Here is a 14537-nt window from a genome sequence, read left to right on the forward strand (position 1 = left end):
TTACCATTTATAGTATAAAACTGAATTTCCACATTAGCAAAAAATTGAAAACAAAAATTAACTTGTGACCAACTTCCAAAATCTGACCAGAAGGAAATTTTTGAAGATAACTCATCACAAAAGCACATGTACTCTATGCAGACATTTTTCTTAAATCAGTGAAGAAAATAAGGAAATGCAGAGGAGCAAAACAAAAAATTCTCCATGGTGAAATCACTCAAAAACTATCACTGCTAACAATGCATTTCATTTCTCTGTATCTATACGTAAGTTTCGTTAGTTTGCTTATTTTTATATGGTTATAATCATACTGTATATGTAAATTTGCTCCTGTGTTCTTCCTGAATATTTTAACTATTTCTATATTCCTTTGGGACAGAGTGCTAGAAGAGGAATTACTAGGTCAAAAGTTATGAATATTTTTTGATACATCTTATCATATTGCTTTTCAAAAGTATTTTGAAGTAAAAGTTTATACTTTTAACCAGTCGGGTCTGATAGTGCTAATTTCACCACACCTGGGCTTGGATTGGGCATTATGATTTTTAACATGTTTGTGATCTCAAAAACAAGTAAAAGGTTCCTCCCTGTTCTGATTTGCAATTCCTCCATTTTTCATGACATCATACATTTTTCCACAAACATATTACTAGTTATATCTTATTTTATATTAAAACATGATTTTGCATTTTAAAGACCTCCATTTAGAGGAAAATAGCCCCTTGTAAATAAAACTTTAACAGAACACATTCGTGTTCACAATGTGATGTTTCTTTTATGTTTTAGAAGCCTAAATCTCACCAGATGTGATATTGCTTTACTACTAAGACAAAAAACCATTAGTTTTTAATTCAAAATCAGTCATCTAGGTTACCATGTTGTAATTATCCTCAAGATATGAAAGAAAACTGTTTCAAATGCTTAATATAATTAATAGTCAACAACTTAGCCACATGTGGTGGTGTGCCTGTAGTCCCAGCTACTAGGCAGGGTAAGGTAGGAGGAGCCCTTGTGCCAGGAGTTTGAGGCTGTAGTACCCTATTGTTGAACTTATGAATAACCTCTGCACTTCAGCCTGGGCAATAAAGCAAGACCCAGTCTCTAGAAAAAAAAAAAAATGATTGCATAAAAAAAGGTAAACAAATTTTCACAATGGGAGAATGTGGCTTATTATTAAGAAATGCCTGATACATAGTTTCATTGATTTTTAAAAAATAGTTCCAATAGCAAAATAATCATAGAAGTTAGATTTTTATCAGGAATGATTTTTATTAAAATCGTCTCATTCTAAGTATTTTCTTCTTTTCAAGGTATCACAGACGTCGTACGAATCTGAATCCTCCAAAAGACAGATGATGCTGAGGTTCCTGGGGGAATCAAAGAGAAATGTGCCTCATTTGCCATTTGAGAAAATGTAGTCTGGTGTATTCACTAATATACAGTAAAGTAATAATGATAAAATATCATATATTAGAATGTGTACTTTTATATAAAGTAGTTCTGGATTTGACATTCTTATTTAGAGAAACCTATTTTCTTTTTTTTCTTTTTCGATTTTAGTCTTTCATTTATGTACAGTCTCCAATTTACGACTTTTCCATAGTGCCAAAGCCATACATATTCAGTAGAATATCAATAAATTACATGAGAAATTCAACACTTTATTATAAAACGGGCTTTGTGTTAGATAATTTTGCTCAACTGTAGGCTACTGTAAGTGTTCTGAGCATATTTAAGACAGGCTAGCATTTTCAATTTACAATATTTTCAACTGATAGTAGGTTTATTGGGATGTAACTCTACCATATGTTGAGAAACATCTCTTTTTGGGTGTCTACTGTGATTTAAGTATTTTTAATCATCAGCAAAACATTGTTAGTAGGGTAAATATGATTAATAAAAAGGTACATAGCTTTCATGAAGGAGATTTTTAAATTGCCTTTGAGAATAAACTCATACGGTCTACCAAGAAAATAAATATTGTAATGTTTCAGTTATCTTCTAGGAAATAATTAAATTAGTGATATTTTAATCAGGTTTTACTATCTGCTAGGCCCCTTCCATCCATTCTTATTAAATTCTCAAAATAATCCTTTGAAGGAGTATAATTACATTTTACAGTGACTTGAACCCTACCAAAAAAGTGGGAGAGCCAGGAGCCAAACTATCAGGCTCCAAAGCTTTTTTTCAGTGCATCACAATGACAAAGGGGTGGTTTTCTTTCACCCAAGAATGCGCTTTCCTGGAAATTTTTCTAGATAGAATATTATGTAATTTGTTTTGAGGGTTTTTTTTTCCTGGCTGTCTTAAAGATTATGCTAGCTTTAGAACACATGCAAACAGCTGCAGCTCTGTGATTAAAACATTAAGGTCACTAGACTGGTGTTATGAGAATGTTAATAGATAATTCTGCTGCCTCTATTAGCTTATATGTGATCCTTAATAGCATTGCTTCCCCTTCAGTTTCTATTTAGGAGGTGAAGAATCTTTTAATAAGGTAGAAAGCTTGCTTTATTTAAATTTGTACTGTAGAATGTTTGTGATACAGTATTTGTAAAATTGATGTGAAAAATAATTTCTCATTCAGTCTATTGTTTGATCTAGTTCTTTTAATAAAGGAACTCTAGTTGAAGTTTCAAGTGGCCAGTGAAGTGTGAGGAATAGTGACTAGGAGAGAGTAAAGGAAATAATAATGTTGACCCTCTGTTACCCAAAGGAAATATTTTTAAGTGGTTTACTTTTTCCATTAATATAAATTTCATTTGGAAAGATTAAAAAAACAAGTTTGATTGAACTTGATAAATCAGAAATATTTACCAGCTTTATCGATGGTGTATTCTTGAAAAATGTTTGGTTTTCTTTCAGGTTGACTTATATCCAGAATCCTACAAATTTTTAGCTATGTTATAAATGTAGAAAGAAGTGAAAAATCAAAATATAATGACGAAGATTTTCTTCTCTTCCAAGTAGAAAGCTCTACTAAATTAGGGATTTACCCAAGACACCTAAATCCACATGCTTATGTGTCAATGCTTTGGAGAATTAACTTTGACTTTATTGTACTGGAAGTATAGATTAACACTGTGCTTTCTGGGATTTTGCTTTTCATGGTTTGCTGATTTTTAATTTTGCTAAATAAGCACATATTCCATCACCAGCATCACCTGCCCTCTGTTCCTCCCCCGCCCCCCAGGGATAAGAACCTGTTATCCACCATCACTAACATTTTATGAAAGATCTACTTATTTCTGTTTTGCAGACATTTTAAAATTCGTAAAATGGGATGCTTCTTTAAATTAAATACATTTAGCTTCATGAAAAACTCACTGCACAGTTACTGTTCAAGCATTATTGGAAACCACCAGAGGGCACTCTCACCCAGGGCTTCATTTGAACATCTCACCCAAAAGTGACTTTTAAAAGCACTTAATTAGCAGAGAATTTGGATGTTCATTAGTTGAGAATGACTAGTAGAATAGATGGTAATAGTGAAATTAAGTGCTGGAATATTCTGAGTAGGCCAATAGCAAAAACTGATTTTTTTTTTTAAAGAGATCTTGCTGTGTCGCTCAGGATGGAGTACAGTGGCACAATCACATTGCAGTGCAACCTCAATATCCTGGGCTCAAGCAATCCTCCCACCACAGCCTCCCGAGCTGCTGGCACTACGCATGTGTGCTGCCACGCCTGGCTAATTGTTTTAATTTTTTTATAGAGATGGGGTTTCGCCATGTTGCCCAGGCTGGTCTTGAACTCCTGGGCTCAAAGCAATCCACCTGCCTTGGCCTCCAAAAGTGTGGGATTACAGGTGTGAGCCACTGTGCCAAGCCTTATTATTTTTTTTTAATATTAACATTTTGTATACCTTCTTTCTTTGTATTTCTCTGCATAAATATATTTCAAAAATAAAAATAGAGCTCATAATGTATGCCGTTTTGGAATGCTTTTTTCACTTAATAGGAATTTTTTCCATAAGTACTCTGATTTAATGGGTGCATATTCTTCTATAATCTAGCTTGTCATAATTTAATTAACCCCCTGCTGTTAGACGTAATCATTGTTTCTGTTTGTTCCATCTTGTAAATAATGCTGTTATTAATATCCTGGTGGATTATTACTGTTTTTTATTATTTTTCAAATTTCTTTTTTTTTCTTATAATCTCATCAGAAGCTAGCAAGATCATTACTGTTTTCTTAGATTTGTTTCTGTAAGTGCAATCATTGAATCAGAAGGCATCCATGTTTATGTACATTTTTAAAGTCAGTGGTTTAAACTGTATCCTTTTTGGGTTTTGGAGATGGAGGTTTGCTCTGCCCGGCTGGAATGCAATGGCGCGATCTTGGCTCACTGCAACCTCCGCCTCCCGGGTTCAAGCAATTCTCCTGCCTCAGCCTCCTAAGTAGTTGGAATTACAGGTGTGCACCACTATACTCAGGTAATTTTGTATTTTTAGTAGAGACAGGGTTTCACCATGTTGGTCAGGCTGGTCTCGAACTCCTGACCTCAAGTGATCCACCCACCTCGGCCTCCCAAAGTGCTGGGTGGGATTATAGGTGTGATCTCCATGCCCAGCCTAAACTGCATACTCCTAACAGCAGTAGATGGAAATATTTTCTCTTTACTTCTATTAAAATTTTAAAAAATCTTTATCAATTTAGTAGACAAGGAATGGAAAATGTTTTAATTCGATCAGCCACTTTAAATTTAGTATATGTCTCATTTCAAAGCATATGAAGTATACAAGTTTCAGGTCCTAACTTAAACCTATAAGAGGCCTTATTATGGGCTTATTTCCTTTGCAGCACTTTACCATAATGTGTTTCCTCTACCTTCCCTGCACAACATTCTTTATATGCCCCCTAAAATGTAACTTCTTTAGATTCCATTGCTACATGCAAGACTGTATATCTCTCCATAGCACTTAATCAGAGTTTGTAATTAGGCATCTTTTTGTGTGATTATTTGATAAATATCCATCTCCCCTACTAGACTATAAGCTCCATGACTTCTAGGGACCCTGTCTGATTAGGTATATCACTGTTCCTACCGCCTAACATTGCCTAGCACATTCATTGCTTCACAGGCATCCGAATATGGTTTTGTAAAATACATTGCTCTAGTGCACAGGATTTTAAGCTGAGGATTTCATGAATGGGATTTGGGGTGGAGGTATCTATGAAACTCCTGAAATTATATAGACTTTTGAGAATATGTGTTTTCCTGGGGATAGAGTATGTAGTTTCTCAGCAACTGATTAAAGTCTATTACATCATGCCATAATTCTACTTGCCTGTAGCTAAACACCTAATAACATTAGAACTGAAATGATAGTGATATGCAAGATAGCATGTGTGGTTTCCACATATTCTAAGAGGCATCTTCAATTAGATTCCAAAAATTTTTAAGAAAAAAAAAAAGATATTATGTGCCATCATTTTGAATGGTTCTGGGCACTTCAGGTAAACCCTTACTCAAATAATACTTTTTCAGGTTCAATGTGTATTTTTAAAATTTCCAGGAGATAAGTTGAATATCAGCCCACAAACACTGGTAGTAAGTAAACTTTTATTTGCTGAAGGCGTAAATAAATGTCTCCGCTGCTTTTAGGCAGATTTTTTTCCCCAGAAGTTCAAAATAACTTGCTCGTAGTCTTCCCAAAATAATTTTCAAACATTCTAACACCAAAGAAAGATCTTCCCAATTGAGCTCAGCCATCAGCCTCCTACTATTTTTTAATGTGCTATTTAACCTTCTGAATGTGAAAATACTTTGAATGCACTGGGAAGGAATACTCAGGAACAATATGTAATGTGCTTTCTCGTTTTGCACAAAGGCATTCATTTTGATTTAGTAACAACCTCATACTTATAAAGCATATCCTCCTGCAGAAATGCTTCACAGTCATGACTGCTTGAATTCTTGTCATGTTACTTGTAAATGAGCTCCTGTTTTTAGATGGAGAAATGGAGGCAGAGTCTCACAATTATATATGAGAATAGCAAGTACAAACCTTATGATTACTTCTGAGTCTTTTTTTTTCGAGCTGGAGTTTCACTTTTGTCACCGAGGCTGGAGTGCAGTGCAGTGGCATGATCTCGGCCTACTGCAACCTCCGCCTCATGGGCTCAAGCGATTCTCCTGCCTCAGCCTCCTGAGTAGCTGGGATTATGAGTGTGCACCAGCATGCCTGGCTGAGTTTTTGTATTTTTAGTAGAGATGGCGTTTCACCATGTTGACCAGCCTGGTCTCGAACTCCTGACCTCAGGTGATCTGCCCACCTTGGCCCCCCAAAATGCCAGGATTACAAGGGTGAGCTACCACGCCCAGCCTCTTCTGAGTCTTCAATTCAGCAAGAATGTCTTTTTTTGAGACAGAGTCTTGCTGTTGTTGCCCTGGCTGGAGTGCAATGGCGCAATCTCGGCTCACTGCAACCTCTGCCTCCTGGGTTCAAGCGATTCTCCTGCCTCAGCCTCCCAAGTAGCTGGGACTACAGGCATGCAACACCACGTCCGGCTAATTTTTTGTATTTAGTAGAGACGGGGTTTCTCCATGTTGGTCAGGCGGGTCTTGACTTGAACTCCTGACCTCAGGTGATCCACTCGCTTTGGCCTCCTGAAGTGCTGGGATTACAAGTATGAGCCACCGCGTCTGGCCAAGAATGTCTCTTCTTTATAATATTGTCTCCAAGCATGTAATATTTTCGGCAAATTTTATTAAGCACCTATAGAGTTCAAGCCACTGTGGGTTCAAAGATGAGCCCTCCTCATTCCTGATTGACAAAATATCTTGCCCAGACCATCCCTTCTTTCCCCTCTAGTCAAAATTAATCTCTTCCTCACTCATAATGCAAAGTACATTGGATAACTATTATACCACTTACTTGAATAACAGTCCTGATGAGTAACATATGTAGTCAGTAACATGGTAAGTGTGGCAATTTAGATTGATCCCATTGGACTTTTCAATTGCTGCATCCAGGTGTAATTACCATAAAAGCATAAAAGATAGAATGGTAAAGCTGAAAGACATCTTAAAGATGATTTTTGGGCACTGATATGGAAACAGATCCAAAGAGACTAATTGACTTGCCCAAGATCACAGATTGTGGCAGAACCAACCAATGTCTTTTTTAAACATTAAGAATATTTTGTATATATATTTATGCATATACATACTGATGAAATGTGCCTGTAGCAATAGATGTCTCCAGTGATGTACTAATAAAGGTTTAACAACTGGTTCTAACTTGTAATGTTTGCCAGTTTCCATGACTGGATCTTACAAGTTGGTGTGCACTGACTCCACCGTTCCACTGGATGTGCCCCTGAAATCATATATTTACTACTAAAACCATTAGATCGTTTCTTTACTTGTTCTAGTTATGCATTCAGAGACACTTTACCTTATTTTCTGATTACATTTGTAGGGAGAAATAACTCCTTACTTGTCAGTCTCAACCTTCACTTTTAGTTTCTTTTTCTGTTCCTTTTTCCAACCCACTATACCTTTGAAACTTTCAGTTTCTTTTAAGGATTTAATAACTTGCTAATAAGTGTTAAAAATGACTTAATGGGTTCTATCTTTTAAGGGAACTTTGGATGAATCCTTGAATATCAGTTATCTGTTGCTAATTCATAAATCACCCCAAAGTTCATTGGCTTAAAACAACAATCTTTCATTAGTTTGTGTTCTTCCAGGTAATTCTTGTCTGGATCCAGCTCAGCTTATCTTGGCTGAACTTGCCCATGCAGCTGAGGTCATTAGTTGGGTTGTTGAGGCTGGCTGGTCCTAGGTGGCATCACTTGTATGTCTGGTATTGAGTGACTGTCAGCTGGGGCATTAGGGGGACTGTGTCTCATCATCCAGCAAACTAGGCCTGGATTATTCACATGGCTTTAGGGTTTCTAGAGTATAAGATTAGGGCTGGGCATGATGACTCACACTGGTAATCCTAGCACTTTGGGAGGCCAAGGTTGGGGGATTGCTTGAGCCCAGGAGTTCAAGACCAGCCTGGGCAACATAGTGAGAGCCCATTTGTAAAAAAAAAAAAAATTTTTTTTTTCCCAAGATGGAGTTTCGCTCTTGTTACCCAGGCTGGAGTGCAATGGCATGATCTCAGCTCACCGGAACCTTCGCTTCTTGGGTTCAAGCGATTCTCCTACTTCAGTCTCCTGAGTAGCTGGGATTACAGGCATGCGCCTGTGTTGTTTTTCTCTGCTCAGACAGCTCATCCACATCACGGTTATTTTAATTTGCATTTGCCTGATAATATGTGATATGGAATGTCTATTTACTCTTATTATTTTTTCTTATGATTGAAGTTATAATATTTCTTTAAATATTTTGGATAAATCTTTTGTCAGATATATGCACTGGAAATATTTTTATGGGGGACCAGTGTTGATTAGATCTGTTTAAAGAGAAAGGAGAGAACGTTTCAGGCAGGGAATGCAATCGATGTGAAGGTTTGAGGTAATTTGTTTCATTTATCTTTAACACCATGTTATCGATGGCAAAATAACTTCATTGGCTTTTTTTTTTTAATCAAGAAAAGACCTTTTCTGAATGAAGCAGTATTAGTAAACCTAATGGTGACAATAAAAGTGATTCTGAATAAATGAAAACCAAAAGAGATTGTTCTAGTTTTACTCATAAATATAATTCTTCATATACTGAGTTCAGTTTTTTAGCCATAAATGAAGACATGGGAAAACCATAACATGTTATTTGCTGAGAAGTTCTGGCAAATGAAGCAATAAAATCATGAAAACTAAATCAACATTTAAATACAGAACGTAAAGAGATAAGTCCAGAAGCAGAAGATCTCTTTGAAAGAAAAACCTAATTAAAAAACTGAAAGCACAGATATTCAGTATTTCACAAATAAACGTTAATACTTTTTAGACATCTTATAAAGTAAGCAACTTTAGATTGCTAAAACTAAAAAAAAAAAAAAAAAAAAAAAAAAAATGCAATTATTAAGACAATAGTGAAAAACTGCATCAAAGATTCTTAGAAAATGTTGGGAGACTGTGTGGCAAAGAAAGTACCTCAATTACCAGTACAACAATTTGAAATATCCAGGAAGATCAACCCATAGAACAAAGAAAGCTAATAAATTACCTTTTCTTGCAATTGGTTTGAGGTGCCATTAATGTATAGATATTACTAATATGGCAATTAGTTTATATGCTATTTGAATATGATAGTAATATGAAGGAAGAATTCTCTTTTTTCCGCTTCATTGCCAACAAACAACTAACTCTAAACAACAAAAAAGTATGGAATAAATTACCTTGCCAATAAATGTGATTTGAAGCTTTGTATAGCAATACAGTTGGTTGGATAGCTGCAGTGGTAAGAAAACATTCCGGAATAATTACCTAAGTTAAGGAGCTTGCCCTAGAATGTAAATCAGCATACTATATCTTTATTTGAAAAATTCTTGGTAGAAAAAGCGTATCAACTGAACTGTACAGTGTGCTCAGTGACTTGGTAAAGACTATAACTTGTATAAAGGCTAATGCAATAAGTTTGAGATTGTTCTCTTTATTATGTAATAGTTTGGAAACTTAACTGTGATAGAGATATGATGGTTATCTAGAGGGAAAGTTCTGTTGAGCATATTTGAACATTTATTATTGCTGCAAGAAGCCAGTTTGGTCCCAGCTTTATAAAGATATACTTTGGGCCGGGCACGGTGGCTCATGCCTGTAATCCCAGCACTTTGGGAGGCCAAGGCAGGCGGATCACCTGAGGTCAGGGGTTCAAGACCAGCCGGGCCAACATGATGAAACCCCATCTCTACTAAAAATACAAAAATTAGCTGGGTGTGGTGGTGCACACCTGTATTCCTAGCTACTCGAGAGGCTGAGGCAGGAGAATAGCTTTAACCCAGAAAGTGGAGGTTGCAGTGAGTCAAGATTATGCCACTGCACTCCAGCCTGGATGAAAAGAGTGAAATGCTGCCTCAAAATAAAATAATAAAATAAAATAAAGATACAAATTGGCCAGCTAGAGTTACCATCAATTATCTGAAGATAGTTCTGATAGCTTCAGAATTCTTTCATACAAGGCAGGAATGTAACTTGTTTTTCAATGGCAGATAAAATCAAAGAGCAAAAGCAAAAGGTAGAAGCTTGAAAGACCAGAGTTTCTACAGATTGTTATTACATGTTCCATAATTTAACAATTGTCATTGAAGTTGGTGATTATCTTGATATTGCACATCTGTGAGAAGTAATCAAACTATTATGAATTTGATAGAATGCTTTAAGTTTTATTTTCGAACAAAAGAATGCCTACATATGGCAAATTCATAGATCTGGAATCCATTTATTTCATCAAAAGAGGATTAAAGTTTAATTGTAAGCTTATATGATACATTGTTCTAACTGGCAACTAATGAATAATTAAAAATGAGTTTTGAAAATAGCACACCACTTGCTTCATTTTGGATAAAAGTTAAAAGTGAATATTCTGAATATGCTGAAATTATTTTTAAAACTTTTTTTCCCATTCCCACTATTATCCCTTTGTAAATCTGATTTCATCTTATGAATAATATTAAAAAAGAACATGGAAACAGTTTAGATATATATCAATCCATGAGAGTAGCATTATTGTCAATCTACCCTGGATTACATATTTTAACGAGAAAGAAACCAGCTCATTTGTGACATTTAGAACTTTTTTTTTTTGAGAGAGAGGGTCTCATTCATTTTATTGCCCAGGCTGGAGTATGGTGGTACAATCGTAGCTCACTGTAACCTTGAACTTCTGGGCTCAAGCAATCCTCCCACCTCAGCCTGCAGCTGGAGCTTCAGGTGTCTGCCATCATGCCTGGCTAATTAATTTTTTGTAGAGACCAAGTCTCCCTGTGTTACCCAGGTTGGTATCAAACTCCTGGCCTCAAGTGATCCTCCCGTCTTGGCCCCCACAGTTGTTGGGATTACAGGTGTGACCCACCTCGCTTGACCTAAAAACTTTTAAATATTAATAAGCACTGTGTTTATTCAAAGTATATCTAATGGTCTAATAAACAGAATCACTATTTCAATTATAATCTTCAGTTATAATTGAAGAATGACAAAAAGTTGAGTTATAGAAATTCTCTATATTAATCTTAAATTCACATTTTCAGTGAAAAAGTTTTTTAATACTTTTTTCTCTTTCCCTTTTATGTATGTTCCAATTCTATTTATTGAAATTTAATTTTATATCCATTAAGGTAATTAAAAAGTGGGGCATTTAAAAAAATGTTTTCTCTTTTCATTCTACTAGTTTCATTTTATAATTTATAAAAGTACTGGGCCACAATGGATTAAAGAACTATCCTTTCATCACAGATAGTTCAATGTCTCCTTTTTTTTTTTTTAAGATCGAGGCTTGCTCTGTCACCCCAGCTGGAGTGCAGTGGTGCGATCTTGGCTCACTGCAACCTCTGCCTCCCAGGTTCAAGGGATTCTCCTGCTTCAGCCTCCCAAGTAGCTGGGACTACAGGTGCACCCCACCACACCCAGCTAATTTTTGTATTTTTAGTAGAGACGGGGTTTCACCGTGTTGGTCAGGCTGGTCTCGAACTCCTGACCTCGTGATCCACCTGCCTTGGCCTCCCAAAGTGCTGGGATTACAGGCGTGAGCCACAATGCCCAGCCAGCTCCTGTTTTATAGTGTACTTTCTGGAATGTTATTCAGCTTTCTCTTGAATTCTTTTAGTAACTGGGAGTTCACTATGTTTCCATGGACCTAACTCCATTATTGGACAGTTTCTCTCTCTCTCTTTTTTTTTGAGATGGCTTCTCCTCTGTCGATCTCGGCTCATTGCAACTTCTGCCTCCCGAGCTCAAGCAATTCTTGTGCCTCAGCCTCCTGAGTAGCTGGAATTACAGGCACACACCACCACATCTGGCTAACTTTTTTTTTTTTTTGGTAGAGACAGGGTTTCACCATGTTGAACAGGCTGGTCTTGAACTCTCGACCTCAGGTAATCCAGCTGCCTTGGCCTCCCAAAGTGCTGGGATTACAAGCGTGAGCCACTGCATCTGGCCATTATTGGACAGTTTTAATGGAAAATCTTTCCTTATATTGAGTGGAAATCAGTCTGCTTATGGTTTATAATCCTCAGACTTGATTCTGCCCCTGAATCTGTATGAAATAAATTTACTCCTATTTGAAAATATTTGTCATATTCCTTATTTTTCTTTAAGCTTTATTTTTTCTTATTATCCATATGACATGCTTCCAGAACCCTCCCTATCTTGGTTGCCCTCCTCTAGGCAAATGCTTTTAATAATATATTTCTTAAAATGTATTACCCGGAACAACTTTTTTTTTTTTTTTTTTTTTTACTGTGGACAGTATACTTTTACGAATGGTGCCAATAATGCATTACATTTTTTTTTAGCAGTCATGCCACTCTGTTGATTTGCATTGAGTCATCATTTCTTAAGAGAGAATCAGGATTTCAAAATAGTCTCCAAACTCAGCTGATTCCTTCTGCAAATACACTCTCCACCCTTCTTGATTCCTTTTCGGGAGAAAAGAAAAAAGTTTATTTTCATTGCTAACCTCACTGATTTTTAATTTTACTATTTAAATGTTAGAAACACAGCTGGTAATGTAACCAAAGAAGATTTTTGGCAGGGGATGATGCATTCAGAGCCTTCATTCTGGCTACAGGGAGACCAAGGAGGATGGGCTGGAATGGGAGCATGATGGCATGCTGGGCACACTGTTAAGTGACTGATGGAGTCATTCAGCTGAGAAATGATAATGGCCTGGATTAAGGGAGGAGAAGAGGGGACCAAGAGATGCCAGAGATACGTAGAGAGTAAAAATTAATAGGCCTTGGCAACTAATTTTTTTTTTTTTTTTTTGAGACAGAGTCTTGCTGTGTCGCCCAGGCTGGAGTGCAGTGGTGTGATCTCGGCTCACTGCAACCTCTGCCTCCTGGGTTCAAGCAATTCTCGTGCCTCAACCTCCTGAGTAGCTGGGACTACAGGTGTGCGTCACCACTCCAAGGTAATTTTTGTATTTTTAGTAGAGATGGAGTTTCGCCAGGCTGGTCTCGAACTCCTGACCTCAAGTGATTCGCCCGCCTCGGCCTCCCAAAGTGCTGAGATTACAGCCGTGAGCCACTGCACCTGGGTTGGCAACTAATTTATATGGAATGACGGAGAGTGATTAATGAAAAATCGGGGGAGAAAAGCTGCTCTTGACATCTGAAAGCTGACTTGGCATTCACAGCTAGGCTATGTTATTTTCCTGTTGGGCATAAATCTCACAGAATACAACATTAAACAAGATTACTCTGAGACTTTAATAAAGTGAGAAAAAACAAGTCCACTTCGTAATTTTGTCTAAGCACAGGCGAAAAGAGGGTCACGGTGCCATCCAGAAAGTACCAAAAATCACCCTCTCTCAGCTAAAATGAGCAACTGCTACTTTATGAGTGACGGCTTTGTCCCAGCTCTAGTCTGCCTTCCCTGTAGAGAAGATGTATTGAGATAATCATGAAATTCTTCTTTCTGATAGTATCCAGTCTGGAGCAAACCCCTGTTTCCTTAGACCCTCTCCCAATCCCAAATTCTATACTAGGTTCTTCTAAACACTCCTACTGAGACACCCCGTGGTTCCCTATGTTGTGTGTTCTTTGCTGCAATGAGTAATAAACTCAACTTGTTTAACTAGAGGTGTGTTCCTAGTGGTCTCTGGTTAAAGGGCATTGACATTAAGAATAATTTCAGAGTTTTCTTGCTTGGACAATCAGGTGTGAGTACTGCCAGTAATAGAGATAAAGAACACTGGAGGAGAAGAAGAAAATGTCTTCAGTTTTTAACAAGGTATCTTTGAGATATTAGTGGGTTACTCCAACTGGAGATATCCAAGAAGTAATTGGATGGATTTATGGCTCTGGGGCTCAAGAGAGATGTCTGTGCTGTATCTATCTATCTATCTATCTATCTATCAATCAATCAATCATCCATCTACCTACCTACCTACCTACCTGTAGCTACACACAATATGACTCAGAAATATATATATTTGAGAGCTTTTTTTTTTCTTTCTTTCTTTTGAGGCAGGATCTCACACTGTTGCTGAGGCTAGAGTGCAGTGGCTCAATCTTGCCTCACTGCAGCCTTGACCTCCTGGGCCCAAGCAATCCTCCCGCCTCAACCTCCCAAGTAGCTGGGACTACAGGCACATACCATCACACCTAGCTAATTTTTGTATTTTTGGTAGAGATGGAGTTTCACCATGTTGCCCAGGCTGGTCTCCAACCCCTGGGCTCAAGCAGTCTGCCTGCCGTGGCCTCCCGAAGTGTTGGGATTACAGATGTGAGCCGCTGCACCTGGCCCATTGTGTATATAATAGCTGAAGCTGTAGGACTGGCAAAGAGCACCCAGAGAAGGAAAACAATGAGAAAAGGGCTGAGGACAGAGCAGCAAGGAATATCCCATATACTTATGGGATGAGCAGAAAATGAGATACCCAGAAAAGACTCTTAGAAGGAGCCATCATTGGCCGGGCACAG

The 14537-nt window shown here is 37.3% G+C and overlaps 2 protein-coding genes across 3 annotated transcripts in view; one reads left to right on the forward strand and one right to left on the reverse strand.

Annotated features, from left to right (window-relative positions):
- The window catches only part of MRPL42 (mitochondrial ribosomal protein L42), a 35617-nt gene extending 32801 nt beyond the window's left edge, over window positions 1–2816 (forward strand). The window contains exon 6 of the mRNA XM_050747215.1: window positions 1311–2816. Within this exon, the coding sequence (XP_050603172.1) occupies window positions 1311–1356 (46 nt within the window). The 3' untranslated portion in view covers window positions 1357–2816. The remainder of the gene's footprint in view (window positions 1–1310) is intronic.
- UBE2N (ubiquitin conjugating enzyme E2 N) overlaps window positions 1–14537 on the reverse strand; it is a 443559-nt gene that overhangs the window by 90462 nt on the left and 338560 nt on the right. The window lies entirely within an intron of this gene.

Source organism: Macaca thibetana, chromosome 11 (assembly GCF_024542745.1).
Source record: "Macaca thibetana thibetana isolate TM-01 chromosome 11, ASM2454274v1, whole genome shotgun sequence".
In the NCBI taxonomy this organism is placed as follows: Eukaryota; Metazoa; Chordata; class Mammalia; order Primates; family Cercopithecidae; genus Macaca; species Macaca thibetana.